The 18,761-nt window shown below is 40.3% G+C and overlaps 1 protein-coding gene across 1 annotated transcript in view; it reads right to left on the reverse strand.

Annotated features, from left to right (window-relative positions):
- EGF (epidermal growth factor) overlaps positions 1-18,761 on the reverse strand; it is a 99,995-nt gene that overhangs the window by 24,167 nt on the left and 57,067 nt on the right. Inside the window, 8 exon segments of the mRNA XM_010858536.1 lie at positions 1,370-1,491; positions 4,467-4,631; positions 5,344-5,513; positions 9,677-9,898; positions 11,369-11,393; positions 11,396-11,472; positions 16,953-17,037; positions 17,040-17,127. Of these exon segments, the coding sequence (XP_010856838.1) occupies positions 1,370-1,491; positions 4,467-4,631; positions 5,344-5,513; positions 9,677-9,898; positions 11,369-11,393; positions 11,396-11,472; positions 16,953-17,037; positions 17,040-17,127 (954 nt within the window).

An 18,761-nucleotide genomic window follows, 5' to 3' on the forward strand; every position in this document is an offset into this window, starting at 1 on the left:
CTCAGATATGCAGATGACACCACCCTTATGGCAGAAAGTGAAGAGGAACTCAAAAGCCTCTTGATGAAGGTGAAAGTGGAGAGTGAAAAAGTTGGCTTAAAGCTCAACATTCAGAAAACGAAGATCATGGCATCCAGTCCCATCACTTCATGGGAAATAGATGGGGAAACAGTGGAAACAGTGTCAGACTTTATTTTTCAGGGCTCCAAAATCACTGCAAATGGTGACCGCAGCCATGAAATTAAAAGACACTTACTCCTTGGAAGGAAAGTTATGACCAACCTAGATAGCATATTCAAAAGCAAGGACATTACTTTGCCAACAAAGGTCCGTCTAGTCAAGGCTATGGTTTTTCCAGTGGTCATGTATGGATGTGAGAGTTGGACTGTGAAGAAAGCTGAGTGCTGAAGAATTGATGCTTTTGAACTGTGGTGTTGGAGAAGACTCTTGAGAGTCCCTTGGACTGCAAGGAGATCCAACCAGTCCATTCTGAAGGAGATCAGCCCTGGGATTTCTTTGGAAGGAATCATGCTAAAGCTGAAACTCCAGTACTTTGGCCACCTCATGCAAAGAGTTGACTCATTGGAAAAGACTCTGATGCTGGGAGGGATTGGGGGCAGGAGGAGAAGGGGACGGCAGAGGATGAGATGGCTGGATGGCATCACTGACTCGATGGACGTGAGTCTGAGTGAACTCTGGGAGTTGGTGATGGACAGGGAGGCCTGGCATGCTGCGAGTCATGGGGTCGCAAAGAGTCGGACACAACTGAGGGACTGAACTGAACTGACTGAACTGAAAGTTGTTACATATTGAATACATTCTTTAGCATCTTGGTGATAAGTGTACAATATAGAAGAATAAAATCTAACATTTGTTGTTTGTGGACTTTCTGGAGCAGCTGAAGCAACCAACCTATATTTGCTTATCAATTACCATCTGCTTTTCACAATGATGAAAGTAATGCTAAATGGGTCAAATACCAAAAACACTAGGCACGGATGAGGATCCACTCAAATCAGATCAGTTCAGTCGCTCAGTCTTGTCCGACACTTTGCGACCACATGAATCGCAGCATGCCAGGCCTCCCTGTCTGTTCTTGCCCATTTTTCAGTTTTGCCTCCAAGTTAGATTTCTTTTAAAAAAAGAAGTCCAACAACTTTCATCAAGTAAAGTCATGTCCAGTCTAATATGGAGCCATCTAATATGACAAACCTTTGGGAAGAGAAGGACCAAAGTTCAAGTCCAAAGTCTAGCATCACTCACTTTACATAGACTTAGTCAACATTAAGTTAGAGAGATCATTCAGAATTTCAAATGAGTAGGAGGAAACTGTTGGAACCAAAGCTGTAGCAAAGATCTCCTGATTCACACCTGACACCATGATCTCGGCCACTGGCAGGTGTTGAGACTCTGCCATGTTATAGTCAAGCTCTCTGCTGCCGGCTAAGACGTCCAGTGGCAGGACTTCACTACTCAGATTGGCTCCACTACCTATGGGAGGACAACAGATACAGTTAGTTTACCATTTGTGATTTAAGAAATGTTTGAGTTAATTTATATTTATGGCTGCTTGTTGGTTATGAGTTCAGACTCAGAGTAGGAGGATTCAGAGAAACTCGCAAGGTCTAGCTTAGAAAACCTTCCCTGCCACACCACACCCTCTCAGCTTCCCTCCATGCACGTGAGATGGAGGGTGGGGAGAGCCAGGCAGAAAGACAGGACTCTTTCAGGTACTGGCATAAATGGTAACAGTAGAATACCCAAATCCTTATGCACAGAATCAGCTCATAATCACTGTTTGCCATTATGGAGGACAAACTGACCTCTCCAACCTGCCTTCATATATACTCTTTCTCCTTCAGGCTGCTTTAGACATTTATTTTAGCCTGACTTTGCCAGTATTTAGAAATGTGGAAGAGCATAAATACACCATAACTTAACATAGGCATGGGACCTAAGCAACTCCCTAGAACACAGGAGAAATGGATCCCCTAAAACACTGTATATTCTCTAAGTGTGGTCCATGGATCCCTGGGGTCTCATTGCACGCCACCTAGAAGGTCAAAACTATTTTCATAAAAAGCAGATAACTCCGTTATTATTTTCACTGTGTTGACCAATGGGGCAAAAGCAATGATGGGTGAAAGTGTGGTGCCTTAGCATGAATCAAGTCATGCTCCTAGCGGCATCTCTACTGTGGTCATGCTCTTCACCGCCACATACACACACATGCATGCACGCACATACTCTAGCTTCACCTTTAAAAAACCATGATGGAGCATTAAAATTATTGACTATGGCCTACTTGCTGTTTCATATCCTGTATAGTGAAATGGGAGGCACACAGAAAAGACTGCACACACTGAACTCATGATGTCTATCTTAGATGTTTGAGCTAAAACTAGCCTCTTTTTTCCACTGAACATGATTTTTACCTGAAAGAATGTTTGATAAACTGTCAGTAACACTTGAGGATTTGGCATGTTTTCAAAAATGAATGAAGCTATTCTGTCTCTTCAAGGAAAATTAGCTCACAGTGCTTGTTGCCAATAATAAGATTGGAGTTTTCAAGTGAAGAAGTACAATTCTACAAAATTTTCCACAAGAAGTTTTTGACAAAATCCAGACACTCAAAGACTTTTCTGATGAGTTTGATAAATAACTCATGAACATTACTGTAGGTATATTAGTATGACACTCAGAAGATCTGCATAACTCAATCAATCAATATTTTTAAATGACCAAAACACAACAAAATCATGCATAGCAAAAGATTCATGCAAAATATGAAACAAGAATACTGGGTTTTAACATAGCAGAGGACAAGAAGTTCATTGATACGACTTCAGATTCAACATTGCAACGGGCTCTGAGAAGCTACCATCTGTCTAGTTCTGAAATAATATCAAAAGAAGATATACAAAAAGGGCATCTGAAAAGGCTATTAAGCAATCTTTCCTTTTCCAGTTCCATGTCTGTCTGAGGCCAGATTTTCTTCATAGGCTCCAACCAAAACAACACAGCAACAGCTTTAACAGAGAAGCAGATGAGAGAATCTGGTTGCCCTCTATTAAGCCAGACATTAAAAATGTAAATGTAAAACAATGCCATGCTTCTCACTACATATTTTTATTTTGAAAAATAGAGATTTCCTTTTCATAAAACATGTTCACATATAATAAATTACTGTAACTTTAATAGATATTAGATTTTTAGTTTTAATTTCTAATGTCATAAATCTTAACAAATAAAACCCACACAAAAAAACCTTCAGTTTTTCAATCATTTTAAAAACATAAAAAGGTCCTGAAATCAAAAAGATTGAGAACTGTTATCCTAAGGCAACAATTAATAGATCTGAAAATCCAAAATATCCAGTTCTGGTCCATGGATAAATTAATCCATTTGCTGTCAATCTGTCACCTAACTTATATCATGCCAATTGGATAAACATGAATTTTATAAACATCTAAAATAAAATTTAGGTTCTCTCTTATTAGATGTCTGTCAAGAGATGAATCCAAATATACCTTACTTGTCTGGATGCACATTCAAGGAAAGTAAATTAGCACCTCTGGTTACCTGTCATATCAGATCTGTTCTTCCTCGAACTCATGTTTAAAATGTGGATCACAAGCCTTGTCAGTCTGGATTCCCCACACTTGTTTGGTATCCTCAACTTATTTATTATAAAGCACTTTTCGTTTCATATTAAGACAGTCATGTGGCTGGGGAGTTGTATATGACTGCCTTTAAAATAGAGGCCATAAAACTGGAGAAAATGTCTTTGAACATTCCCTGAGTTGGTAAAATACTGGCATTTATTTCTAAGAATAAGCTGTGTGTGCATACCTGCTCAGTCATGTCCAATTCTTTGTGACTCCATGGACTGTAACCCACCAGGCTCCTCTGTCCTTGGGATTTCCCAGGCAAGAATATTGGGGTGGGGTGCCATTTCCTACTCCAGGGGATCTTGCAGACCCAGAGATCGAACCTGGGTCTCTTATATCATAAATGGGGGGCTGAAGCATTGGAAGACTTTGAATGTTATATTTTGTTCATTAATTTTACAGCTGAAAGTGAAAGTTAAAATCACTCAGGTGTGTCCAATTCTTTGCAACCCCATGAACTATAGTCCACCAGGCTCCTCTGTCCATGGGATTCTCCAGGCAAGAAGACTGGAGTGGGTTGCCATGCCCTCCTCCCGGGGAATCTTCCAGACCCAGGGACTAAATCTGGGTCTCCTACAGTCTGAACCATCAGGGAAGGGAGGCCAGTTGAATTTAATTTGTAATGAGGAGCTGAAACTCATCAGAAAGAGAGAGAGAGAAAAAAAAAAACCAGACAGTTGGCACCCCTAAAAGTAAGGGAGCTTTTTATAACACAAAATATTAAAAATCAGCACAAGCACAGGAATCAATATAGAATGATATTCCTGAGCCAAAAGTAAGAAAATTCAGCTGCACAGTTTGTCATATTATCTGACAATATCCGATGGCCATGAAGAGCCAGACACATTTTTCCATCTGGAGCTTTCACAAAACCTTCATGACACAAACACTGAGCAGTTTCAAACCTCTCTTTGCAAATATGTTCACAGCCTCCATTTTGATGTAAGCAGGGATCTGCTCCTAGCAGGGAGAAGACACGCATTCACAGATGGGCTTGGAGATGAAAAGGTTGCCGCTGATGCAAAGTACAGCATACAGCTTGGGGGAGAGACACTGTATCTAAGTGGAGTTTATATCAAGAGCTATTTCAGAAGAGTTCCTATAAAGAGCCACTGGTTCTCAGATAAGCTCAGAAAGTTATTACCTTATGAGTATTTATTGAATTTAGCCAGTACTTTTGTTCAAGAAGCTATTTGGGAAGATAGGAATCCGATTTCCAGACTCATCATCCAGTCAAACTGACAAAGGGTGATTCAGAAAAAAGAGTTACAGTGGAAAACCAAGTGGCTTTTCCATTTTGCTTTACCTACTCCTGGCTGAAGCTTATTCACTGGCATTCTCAGGAGGTGAGGAAAAGCCCAATGTGGGTAGAAGCTTCCTCTGCAGGCTTCTAAACTGCTCCCCCCACCCATCCCTGCTCCTGGACTTAGTGCCTTTAACCCAAGTCTTTGAAAAGGAACAAGTAAGTAAAAACTAATTAGGAGAAGAAAAGATGAGCTTGGAGGGATAAAGCCCAAATTCATTGCTAGACTGTCTTAATTTAAACAAAATTCAAGTCTCAGGAAATCTTAATAACTACCCAAATTAGTGAGAATTGCAACACCCCCCTCTCTTCCCTGCCATCAAACAATTTAAATAGTTGCAGATGCCAATCAAAGAAAGACCAGTGTACCTGGTTTTGCCAATGGATGAACTACAAGCAGAGATGAGGACTTCAGCATGCTGCCTGGGAGACGTACGCTATTTTTGCCAGTCCTCTTGTTCATCCTTGTTATCGATGGCATAGTCCAATCAGAGAACCACACGTGATCCTCAAACACAGCCACGGCAAATGGGTGACCCGGAAGCAGTCAAATCCGTTACAAACATCTTGTTTTTATCATAAATATTGTTCAAAGGACAAAGAATACCCAATTCCTACACTAAATCAGTTCTTTAATAAGCTGCTAAGCAATGTAATGAGCCACCCACATCAAGGAGAACCCGCGCGATGAGGGAACCTGTTAGAAGGGGAGCCTGGTGGTACGAAGTCATAGCAAAGCCTGTTGTCACTCCGCATTCAGAGAGTGAGAGAATGTGGGTGACTGACATAATAGCACCAAGGAGAAGGAACCCGGGCAGAAATGTTCCCGTGTTCAGTGATTCTATCACTACTTATAGACTAAAGAGCTTGACTGGGTAAGTTATTTTCCTCCTCTTTGTCTTAAGTTCCTTGTCTTTTTTTTTTTCAGAATTTTTTTTTTTACTGATTTACATAATGACCAGTAGTGATTTAGAATTGGAACTCTTTTTAATAAAGAACAAGTTGCTGTTATGACTATATATCTGCCTACCCTGCAAAAATACATTCTTCTTAAGCTAAGTTAGTACCAATTGGAAGCCAACTTTCCCTTTGCAATATTGTGAGCAGTATTTTGACTCTTAACTGGAGCTGAAATGGGAAGATATGGTTTACCAAAAGTAATATAAAGTAATAAGGCATTTTTACTTTCTTTAAAAAAATTTTTTTTAGGTTCCTTGTCTTTTGAATGGCAGTAATAAGTAGTAGACTAAATTCACAGGTTTTTGTAAAATTTTTTAAAAATCTAAGGTAACTGAATAACAGTCTCCTCAAATTCCCATCTCCAGCACATTTCCATGCATTAAACCCCTACCTCCTTTCCTACTCTAGGACCTTGTTCTGTCAATTACCCCTTTCATTTATTCATTCTCTTCATCTCTCCAGCTTCTTTCCTTTAGCTGATTAATATCTCCAGGTCTCTCCATCTTAATTCCCTCATCCCCTTGACCTCTCTTCTTTTCCTCTCTCTCCTACCCTTTGCAGCCAGGTTCTTTGGAAGTCATTTATTATCTGCTGCTTCCATATTCATGGCTCTAATCAACCCCCAAGTGGGCTCTTCCCATCTTACCTCAACTAAACCCACCTCTCCATGCCACTGAAAATGCTCTGATAAAATATTCCAGTGTTTAGTAAGCTGGAAGATGTTTTAATATACTATCTCAAGTGTTTAGAGGCTATGGCTAAGAACCCCTAAGTTTGGAAGCTTTTTATCACTGCACATACAGTCACATTTCCCAGGCCAGTCGTTTTCGCAAATGAGCAATGGATTTGGTGGACTAGGATGAATGTCTCCCTCTAGTGGCAGCAAACTCAAATGATTAGTCCTGGTGAAATGAGTCTGCGCTCATCATTATTGATGGGGGCCCTTAAGATTCATTTTGGTATCTAGCCTTTGTTCCAAATAAAGCCATTAATGCAGGAAGGGAACTTTTTACATAACTTTTGTTTTGTTTTGCTTACTGAGATTAAAAAAAATACCTAACACAAAATTTACCCTCTAAGCCTAAGATAACCCACAGTTTCTGTAGTGTAAAATACATTCACATTGCTGTACAACCAATTTCCAGAATTTTTTTTTAATCTTGCAAAACTGAAAATCTATCCTCATTAAACAACTTCTCAGTCCCTGCCCAGCCAGTCCTTTGCAAACCCTATGTTACTTTCTGTGTCTGTAAGTGTGACTATTCTATTCAATAAATACCTTAAGTTAACAATATTTGTCTTTTGTAACTGGCTTATTTCATTTAGCCAAACGTCCTTGTGGAAATGGCAGCCCACTCCAGTATTCTTGCCTGAAGAATCCTATGGGCAGAGGAGCCTGGCGGGCTACAGTCCATGGGGTTGCAAGAGTTGGACATGACTTAGCAAATAAACAACCTCAAGATTCACCTATGTTGTAGTATGTGTCAGAATTAGCTATAGTTTTTCACCACAAACCCCAAAATACATATAATATCTCTTATTTTTTGTCTACAGGAGAGCCGCAATTGTGTGTTAAATTAAGAATGAATTCCTTCAATCTTTAAATGAAAAACCCTGAATTGGTCATTGAGATGCTACCATTTAAAAACCGGCAGGTGGCACTATAATGATGAGAGTGGTTATTTAGATATTTTCATACCAAATTATTTGTATTTGTGAATGTATTTAATAGGAAGTTGCGTTGGTCATAAAGTAGAGCAATGAAAATTATTTATAAAATATCTGCTATACTTTTTGGCTTAGAATATGGTGTCTTTACATTCTAGTAGGGAATTTTCAAATCCCTTTATATACCGAAGCTATAAATTTACACTTATTTGGGAGATTCATTTTTTAACAATGTGTGGCTCCTGACTAGACTCGGTGACTTCACAGGAACCATACTGTACCCTCCAGTGTATCTCTACTTCCTACAAGATTCTATAAACATCTGTTGGGCGCATGGATGATAAAGCCTATGATTACAGACATGTGAAGTATGTCCATTTTTAAGAAGCTTGGAAGTAGGTAGAATTTTTAATTATATTTATCTTGATCTGTTTAATGTATAATGCTAATGCTAAGTCGCTTCAGTCGTGTCTGACTCTGTGTGACCCCATAGACGGCAGACCACCAGGCTCCCCCGTCCCTGGGATTCTCCGGGCAAGAACACTGGAGTGGGTTGCCATTTCCTTCTCCAATGTATGAAAGAGAAAAGTGAAAGTGAAGTTGCTCAGTCATGTCTGACTCTTAGCGACCCAGTGGTCTGCAGCCTATCAGGCTCCTCCATCCATGGGATTTTCCAGGCAAGAGTACTATAATATAAATCTAGAAATTCATTATCAAAGGGAAAAATTAATACCTTATACAAATTATTAGTTTTGTTAGCTCTTTCCTAGTAGAGAGAGACCGTGTTTTCTCATCTTCTCAACCAACCAGTTTCTAAATTCCTGAAGCATCTTTAACATCTCCCTGGCCTTTATTCTGGCATCCAATCTGTTACTAAATCTTCTGTTTTTCATTCCCAGTGGTTTTTTTTTCCTTAACACTCTAATCCTCCATTCTACTTTTAAATGGCAATGTTCTAGTTCAGGCTTTTATTAACTGTTGCCTGAACAACTGTTGTAACCTCCTAACTCATTCCGTTCTCTCCAAATTCCAATCCAACCCTTGTTACCTAAGTGGCTGTCCTGATATACCAATTTTATCAGATACAGTTCCTGCTCAAGAATTATGCAATGGCTCTCCAGTACGTTCAGAATGAATTTCAGTTAACGTATTCTGGCAAGACTACAAAGACCAATATATACAAAGACCAAATTTTGCAGCCTTATTTCAAATGATAATGTTTTATCAGCATTTATTTACCACATGGTCCAGTTCAAATACTGTCAAAATGAATCCCCCACTGTTACATCATCTCATAACCATCTGTACTTCTAACAGAGAGCATAATCTACAGTGTTTCAAAATTATTTATGGAAATACATGACATCCTATGCAAAATCTGAAAATATAATAGAAGGGAAAATTTATTAATCTTTGTACAGAATGGCTAAAGGGAATGTTATCACTTGTGAAAATGACATTTTATAAAACATAAGAAATGATAACAGCTGAACAAGTTCTTAAGAAACTTTTAAGTATTTAATATTTTCAATCTGCTTTTAAGAAATCTTGGCAAAGAGAAATGATAACGCAGCACTGTTTTTTAATCTAATATTCCGGTGTTCAAATAGTCTTCATAGCTTATAAGCCCCTGGAGAAATCTGTTAGCCTGTTTGTTTCTATTCCTTTCTCACCATGTGTTTAAGGGTATGTGTATGTGTATGGGGAGGGGGTGGTGAGTGTATGTGAGTGTGTGTGTGAGTGTGTGTGTGGGGGGGTGTTAACATTCATCAACACTCAATCAAGTTAAAGAAATAACCCATTCCAAAGCTTTACCAGGGCTTCCCCGGTGGCTCAGTGGTAAAGAATCCACCTGTCATGCAGAAGCCACAGGAGACACAGGTTCTATCCCTGGGTCAGAAAAATCCCCTGGAGGAGGGCATAGCAACCCACTCCAGTATTCTTGCCTGGAGAATCCCATGGGCAGAGGAGCCTGGTGGGCAGAGGAATCCATGGGGATGCAGAGTCAAATACAACTGAAGTGACTTAGCATGCATGCATGCATACTGGCAAAAAGATAATCAAAGCCTTACCTACATCCTTCTGGGGAAGTCTTTGGCATTTTGAGCCATCCAGATTGGACATTTCAATCACAGACTGCTTGGCATCGCACCAATACAACTTGTCAGTTAAGTAATCAACTGCTATTCCACTGTGCCAGACTAGATCCGAGCTAGCTATAACCAGTCGTCCACTGCCTTGAAGAGAAGAACTTTCAATTCATGGATTAATTCCTATATCAGTCCAGAATAATCTCCTTTAATCAAGGAAACATATAAAAAAATTTGCAAGGAAAAAAATTCTTTTACTCTTTTATTATTAAAAACATCAATGTAAATCGCTTTAGGATAAACTAAAGTGGTACACCAAGGAATACAGAAAACATGGCACTGCATGCTGGACAAACGATTTTCAAAATCAAAAAATCATCTTCTCTATGTACAACAACTTGGACCGAAAATGCTGAATTTAAGCTCTGATAATTAGATAAAGAGGAATTACTCATTTTTTAAAATGTAGTATATTGTATATTACAAATATACAAATACATCAAAAGTTTTTGAGTGCATATTCTTATTAGTATTTTACACTGCAAAAGACAATGGAATCTTGCTAGTCTATCCCTTGGCTATACATATGTAAAATTCACTGGTTATGCAAAGTTACAACATAAAGGGAAGAGCATATTTATCAATCATCCAGTTTTATATGATAAACTTGGTTAGCTTGGTCAGTTTTAAGTTCTGTGAGTCAGGTGCTGAGAGTTTTTTGAGTTCAATATGGTTCAATATCTTTTCACTGTTCTAATCACATGGCTAGCTCCAAATTAATGATCTATTTTCTATCAGTTTACTATTTTCTATAGACCATCATAACATTCTCATTATAGATAAAATAGTGTTGGTTTTTATCTTCAATTTTTTAACTAGGAAGGATTGTTTATTCTCTTAATTCTCTAAACATAAACCAATGGCACCCCACTCCAGTACTCTTGCCTGGAAAATCCCATGGAAGGAGGAGCCTGGTGGGCTACAGTCCATGGGGTCGCTAAGAGTCCGGCACAACTGAGCGACTTTCACTTTTCACTTTCATGCATTGGAGAAGGAAATGGCAACCCACTCCAGTGTTCTTGCCTGGAGAATCCCAGGGACGGGGGAGCCTGGTGGGCTGCCGTCTACGGGGTCGCACAGAGTCGGACACGACTGAAGCGACTTAGCAGCAGTAGCAGCAGCAGCACAATTAACACCTAGAGCCTTCTAACCTTTCACAATTTCTCTTTCCTCTTCTCTAAATCTAGGACTGACCTATCACTGCAACTCATGATTTTTCTGAAGAGAATTCATAAGCCATGGAATCCAAATATCATCCTCTCAGGGAATAAAGGTATAGTTTTTAAAGAAAGTACAGAGTGTAGTGGGCTTATGCCTCATTGATTAATGAATCACACCCATTTCTTTTCAAAAAGAAATTGAATTTGCTTAAAATGAAGGGTTTTCTAAACAATAAAATTTTATACAAGAAAAGTAAATCAAAAGACATTAAAAGGAGGAGGAAGTCACGCTAGCCATATAATTTCCAAACACTTGAACACATCTCATGGATTTTCTTGGTTTCTGATTCCACTGATTACCTGAGATCTTAAGACAAATTTTGGACACTAGCACATCAAACATGAAGTGTTCTATGATCTCTGCAAAAAAAGGGCCTTAGTTTCACAATTACTTACTTGGCCATTGGATGAACAGCATTCCTCGTGGCTGAGAGATGCCCTCCTTAATGATTATTTCACAATACTTTCCATTTAAATCACTTCCTTCAATGAGAGATTTCCTAAAATGCATGTAAAGGGGCTTGTTACACCAACTTTACTTTTTAAACAAAAATACTTTCCCTGTTGCTTACTGAAGAGCAAAATAGGCATTCTAAACTACCCTATCACACACGCGCACAAGCACATACACATTCTCACGCACGAGTCAGGAGAAACACTCTCATAGTCTGGTTTGTTTTTTTTTGTTTTTTTAGACACAATGTTTTAATTAGTTTCTCAATATTTAACCCACTTTATTAAAATACGCAGTGAAAGGTAAGGTAAGAGGGGCTATGTCAGTGGCCTGACAGTGTTAAAGTCAGGATGTTTAAATAAATACCACCATTCCCTTCTCTTTACAACTTACCAGCTCCTGCTGAAACCAGTAAGAGCCAGAGGAACCACCAGCCTCTGGCCACAGGCCCTAGGGAGCAGGGAGAGCAGATCTCTCAGGGCCACAGAGTCAGCCAACACAAGGACGGGTAGGGGAGTGTTATATTGACTTTAATTTTCTTCCGTGTGATTCTAAGACAAATGGGAGAATTGAAATATTATTTGCTACCCTTCACATTAAAAAATGATAACAACTCTTTGGAATCTGGCTGGGGAGAAAACTTGTTTTCTAAGTTTTTCCATTTGCCAAACAAATCTCTATTATCAAATAAATATTTACGAAGCACCTAATGTGTGCCAGGGATTGCCCTAAGCATTGGAGACACAGTAGTATACAAAACCCAGCTCTGTCCTTAAAGAGCTTAAAGATCCACAGAAGAGTGAGGGGGAGGGAGGGGGCCAGGAGGGAGGCCAGGAGGGAAGAGAAAAAGAGAAAGAGGGAATTATATTACGGAATGTGTAAGAATGCAACTGACACAGAGGGAAGTAAGTCAGAAAGAGAAAAACAGATATCGTACGTTGTGCTTAGTCGCTCAGTTGTGTCTGATTTTTTGCAACCCCATGGACTGCAGCACGCTAGGCTCCTCTGCTCATGGGGATTCTCCAGGCAAGAATACTGGAGTGGGTTGCCATTCCCTTTTTCAGGGGATCTTTCCAATCCAGGGATCAAACCCAAGTCTCCCGCACTGCAGGCAGATTCTTTACCATCTGAGCCAGCAAGGAAGCCCAAATATCGTATATTTGTGCATATATATGGAATCTAGAAAGATGGTACTGACGAACCTATATGCAGGGGAAGAACAGAGACACAGACACAGGGAACAGACTTGTGGGCAAAGATGGGGAAGGAGAGGGTGGGCCAAATCAAGAGAGGGACATTGACATGTATACATTCAGTTCAGTTCAGCCGCTCAGTCGTGTCTGACTCTTGGTGACCCCATGGACGGCAGCAGGCCAGGCCTCCCTGTCCATCACCAACTCCCGGAGTCCACCCAAACCCATGTCCATTGAGTCGGTGATGCCATCAAACCATCTCATCCTCTATCGCCCCCTTCTCCTTCTGCCCTCAATCTTTCCCAGCATCAGGGTCTTTTCAAATGAGTTAGCCCTTCGCATCAGGTGGCCAAAGTATTGGAGTTTCAGCTTCAACATCATTAACATGTGTAAAATAGCTAGCTAGTGGGATATTGCTATATAGCAGAGGGAGCTCAGCCTGGTGCTCTGTGACAACCTCAAAGGGTGGGATAGGGTGGCAGGTGGGAGGGAATCTCAAGAGGGAAGGGACATGTGTACATGTATGGCTGATTCATGCTGTTGTGTGGCAGAAACCTATGCAACATTGTAAAGCAATTATTCTACAATTAAAAATAAAGAAAACAAGCAAACAAAAAAGAATGCAGCTGGCAGATTCAGGGCCATGGCTTGGAGGGCACCATGAGCCCCAGCAGCTCCCTGGAACAGGCAGGATCACAAACAGAAGGGATAAAAAAGAACCTACCTTCCCTTCCATGTGAGGCCTGCTTGCCCAGTTTCCCCACTGCAACCTAGAAAGTATAGCTATATTTCATTCAATAAGCATCTGGAAAGGCCTAGCCCTTGTTCTTCCGGGCAGTGTGTACACACAACAGACCTGCCCAGAAACACAGGGCAGGATCATTCCCTCCTCCCTGTCCTACAGAACAAACGCTAAGGAGATCTTCTCCAGGGGGCTTGCTCGAGTGCCCTTTCTAGACAGGGGAAGGGGCTTGATTTCTTCTTCCTCACATGCCATATGCAAGAGAGAGACAAAGATAACACTGGCTCAGGGCCTGGGCTGGGGCAAGTACGCTTTGCAAACTATCAGCTTAGAGCAGTGGATAATTGGAAATTATTTGTACTGCAGTGCCACTTTATTCCTAGATGAAGGGGTTGTAGGAAGGGCACTGCTAGGCAGAAGGCATTTTTGAACTCAATGTGTCAACTTCACTCAGTCCCAGCTGTCACTGTGCCTGTGCCCTTGGTAGGAGGCAAGGAATTCTGAAGCCGCTTGCTTGTGACCAGAGGAGACACAGCTGTCAGTTCTGATCTCATTGTTTTATCATCTCTAAATTCTCACTATTTTGAGCAGGAGTGGGGGGGGTGAGAATTGATACAGATGTAAGCTCCTGACTCTGGAGCTGTCTCAGGCAGGACGGCTGGTATTTGCTCTCAAAACTCCCCAAGGTGGTCACCCAAAACACACTTCTGCTTGATTCAGCCAGAAAGCATATCTTGAATTCCAGTGTTGGTCATGAGAAAGCAAAGACAAGGACGAACATTTGGGTTCACATGAGTTCAAGCATAACCCTCAATCGAGTGGAACATCTTTCTTTTTAGAGTCGTTATCTAATTGGTCTCAATGCCACCACTGGGATCCTCTAAACCAAAGGTCCCCAACCTTTAGGATCTACTGCCTGATGATCTGCGGCAGAGCTGATCTAATAGTAATAGAAATAAAGTGCACAATAACTGTAATGTACTTGAATCATTCCAGAAGCATCCTTCCATCCCTGGTCCATGGAAAAATTGTCTTCCACGAAACTGGTCCTTGGTATCAAAAAGGTTGGGGACCCTGACCTAAATCCATCCTGTTTCCAGGGCAAGAGCTGTCCATCCAGAATTCTAGAAGAGTGATTTTCTTACCTTATAGTGGTTTTTGTCGACTCAAAAAGATGAGCAAACAGATACTTTGTTTTCTTCCTGATTCTTTTTACTAAGGATCTGACTTAGTAAAGAATCTTAGTATCAGAATTGGGACCCCTTATCACTAAATAATAACATTGCCAGGGGAATTACCAACTTCCTTCCTTCCTACAGTTAGATGTTAATATGAATCTGTCTTCTCCTAAGCCAATATAAACCATAAGCATCCATTCTGCTTTTTTTTTACTTGGTTAAGAGTTACTATATAATCTAATACCACAAATCAAATTTCTAGCTAATATCAAGGTTTTCAAACTATAAACCTCTCATTTCCAGACAAATTAAAGGTTTTCTCTTAGCAGCTGCCTTTAGAGGGAAGAGGACTTGAGAAGGGCTTGTTATTACTCAAGTCAATGAACTAGGGAATTTGAGGTCTGATAGGGTGGTGCTTGTCTATCTCCTGAAGGCACTGCCTTGGCAGTGGGTACTACAGTACTACTAATCAAACACGTACAATTAGAGGTGCCATGAGGATGTGAGAAACGCGAGGAGACCCAGCATCCTTAGAGAGTCCAAAAGTGGCTGACATCTGCTGTCCTGATCAACGTTTCCGAGAACAGCCGTGTACAAGCTCTGTCATTATGCACAGGTAATATTTTAAATGTCCTTTTAAGTAGGTTCAAAACAGAGAAGACCATTATTATGATTTTTATCATTATTACAACTGAAGTTGATTTTCACTTGTTATAGGACTCTGGGTCAAGCATGTTTAATCAACCCTGGTTGTTGGAGGCAGCACGTACCTATGATTATTAAAAACATATTATTTTTAAGATTATTAAAAAGTTTCAGAAATGGTCACCCTTGAGTTCAAATTCCAGATCCAATACTTGCTGGCTGCTTGACCTTGGGAAAGTTGTTTTACCTCTCTGATTCTCAATTTTTTTAATGTTTAAGTTGGGGATATGAAAACTTATCTTTTGGGGTGTCAATATGGATACGAAGCTCTTAGTGCAGTATCTGGTGCGTTTCAATTATTCAATAAATGAATAAATACAAAAAGAATAATGAAATGGGATGAAGGTATGGCTAAATGAATAAGCAAATAAGTGAACAAATTAATTAAAATATACTCGGTCTGGACAGAAATACCGTATTATTCATAACTGAGCACCACATCATACATCTGGCTCATTTTTAAAAGCCCGTTTGTTTCCCATGGGTTATCCAGGCCAAAAGAGATTTTCTGGGACATGGAAAACCTGCCCTGAAGCATTTAAACCCACTCCCTGGGACTTCTTCCTCTGTGTTGGGACCACTGGTTGAGGTGAAATCCCAGCTCATTCTCTGTTTTACTTTAATGTGGTTGCGGAGGTGCCAGAGGTTTGAGTTGGCCGCCAGGTCCCTCCACAGCTTTAAGATCCTCTGAGACAGTGTCCCAGAGCCTAGAGTCTCTAAGACTCTCCCGTGAGGTATTGTGATTGGCTCTTTCTCACTCAGAAGCAGGAAGTGGACTCTCATTAGCAAACACAAGAGACGCAGCCACTTCTTTTCTCTCCCTCTTCCCCACCCCAACTGTTCCTGGGGCTCACGCAGGACACACACACACACACTCAAGTGCAGCAATGCTTCCTGCAGCCCCAAGAGCGGTGTGCCCAGAGGGCAGACACACCACAGTTTCTCTCTGGTCCTGCTGTCTCCCAGCAAAGAGAAAACACACCATCTCTCCCCCATGAAGAAGACTTTCCTCCCAACTCCAGTGTGAAGTACTTGCTCCCTCCTTCACACTCATTTAAAAGAGCCAACATGTGGGTTTGAATAAATCACTTAGCTTTATGAGGCTTAGTTTCCCCCTGCCCCGCAACCCATAAAATGAAGGGGAAGTTGATCCCCGAAGCCTGTTCCAGAGCCCCCTCTGGGAGTACCCACCTTCATTTGGCAATTATTTATGCATGACCTATGACATTTTTTGTACTGAGATTCAGACCAAGGGTTTGCATTACTTTTTCCTGTGTATATGCCCTTTGTCTCCCTGGTTACACTAAGCTGACCGGAAACATGGAGCTCCTCATGCTCCTGTGTATCTTCCCTGCCACCTAGGTAACAGCTAACCCATAGCAGATCCTCAGAAAAAGGTGCGGATTGTATCCAGACAGGCTTTGCGTTTCTCTGATTACAACACCCTAAAGTGCAAAAACACACGCTGCTTTCTTGGCCTCAACATTCACCCTAATGAAAGATACAATCTTGATGAAAGGAGGAAGGTCCTGCTTGGTGGTGGGGAGCGGAGGAAGGGACTGTGGACAGCACTGGGGGCATCTTCCTCTGATGCCAGTTAGGGGACCAGCAATATCTTCCTGTTTTCCAAGTGAAGGATGAGGCCAACTGTACTACATATCCCATCACTCCCATGCCATGTGACTCAGCAACAAAAGAGGAAATATACCCTTTGTCTGTCCAGTAGAGTTTATGGCCAATCCAGTCAACAGCAAGACCTTCTGGTAAACCTACTTCTTCCTCGATAAGCCTTCTCGCTGGGAAGCATCCATATTAGCTCTTTCTATCCACTTCAGGACTGTATGGGCAAAGTATATCAACAAAAGAGAACACAGGCATACAGTCTGATATGTTTAAAAACGTAACGTGGAATATATACAAACAGAGTTAGTAAATCTTTGTATCATACAGTATAATCATTCAGAGCTTGGCTTTGGAGATAGATGCACCTAGAACTGAACTCTCTCTCTGCTGCTTCCCAGATGTGTATAAACTTAGGTAAATTACTCAGAGTCTCAGAAGCTCAGCTTCCTTATTGGCAAAATGGGAATAATGCTATCAAGTGCATTAATTTTATATATATATATATATATATATATATTCCAGGTAATTTGCTCATCTTTGATCACTGGTGAATAACAAAGCCTTCATATTTAAACTCTAATGGCTGCTACAGCCTGAAAGGGAGCAAAGATGAGCAGTTTGATGGGGGCTGTAAGCTAAGCTTTATCTTCCATGGCTTGATCCACAGGACTCCACTCCACTGCAAGTCAGGGCACAAGGCTTCATGTCCCTGTTTGGCATTTATTTGTTTGATCACCTTGGTTAAATCATTTTACTTATTTATATATTTTTTAAATTGAAGTATAGCTGATGTATGATATTATATGTTGCATGTATATAATATAGTGATTCACCATTTTTAAAGTTTATGTTCCATTTATAGTTATTATAAAATACTGGCTCTATTCCCTGTGTTGTGCAGTATATCCTATAGCTTATTTTACATGCTACATAATAGTTTAAACCTCTTAATTCCCTTCTCCTATATTGCCCCTCCCCACTTCCCTCTCCCTACTGGTAATCACTAGTTTGTTGTTTTATATCTGTGAGCTTGCTTCTTCTTTGTTATATTCATTAGTTTGTTGTATTTTTTTAGATTCCACATACAAGTTATATCATATAGTGTTTTTCTTCCTCTGTCTGGCTTATTTGACTTAGCATAAAACCCTCCATATCCATCCATGTTGTTGCAAATGGCAAATTTTCATTTTTTATGGCTTATTAGTATTACATTGTTTTATATATTTATACTATGTCTTTATTCATTCATCGGTCGATGGATACTCAGTTGCTTCCGTATCTTGGCAATTGTAAATAATGCTGCAATGAACATTGGGGTGCCTGTATCTTTTTGAATTAGTATATTTGTGTTTTTCTGATATATACCCAGGAGTGGAATTGTTGGGTTATATTGCTGGGTTTATTTTTAGTTTATTGAGAACTCTCCATACTGTTTTCCACAGTGGTTGTACCAATTTACATTTCCAATAACAGTGCGCATGGTTAAGTCATTTAATCTCAATTTTCTCAGCTATAAAAATGATAAAATCAGATGAGATATTTGCTAAAGTTCCTTTCACCTCTAACAATATACAATTTCATTTTAAATAATCAATTTTGTTCAACAGAACATACCCTGCAAGTACAAAGTGCCTTTTCAGTTTAGTATGCAGACTATCAAACAGGTACAAGAATAAAAAATTGCTATGAGTGGCTGACAATTTAATGATAGCATATGCAGAATATTAACGGTGAGTACACATATATACATAAGATCAGATCAGATCAGACACTCAGTCGTGTCCAACTCTTTGCGACCCCATGAATCGCAGCACACCAGGCCTCCCTGTCCATCACCAACTCCCAGAGTTCACTCAGACTCACATCCATCGAGTCAGTGATGCCATCCAGCCAT

Source organism: Bison bison, unplaced genomic scaffold (assembly GCF_000754665.1).
Source record: "Bison bison bison isolate TAMUID 2011002044 unplaced genomic scaffold, Bison_UMD1.0 scf7180017864389, whole genome shotgun sequence".
Lineage (NCBI taxonomy): Eukaryota > Metazoa > Chordata > Mammalia > Artiodactyla > Bovidae > Bison > Bison bison.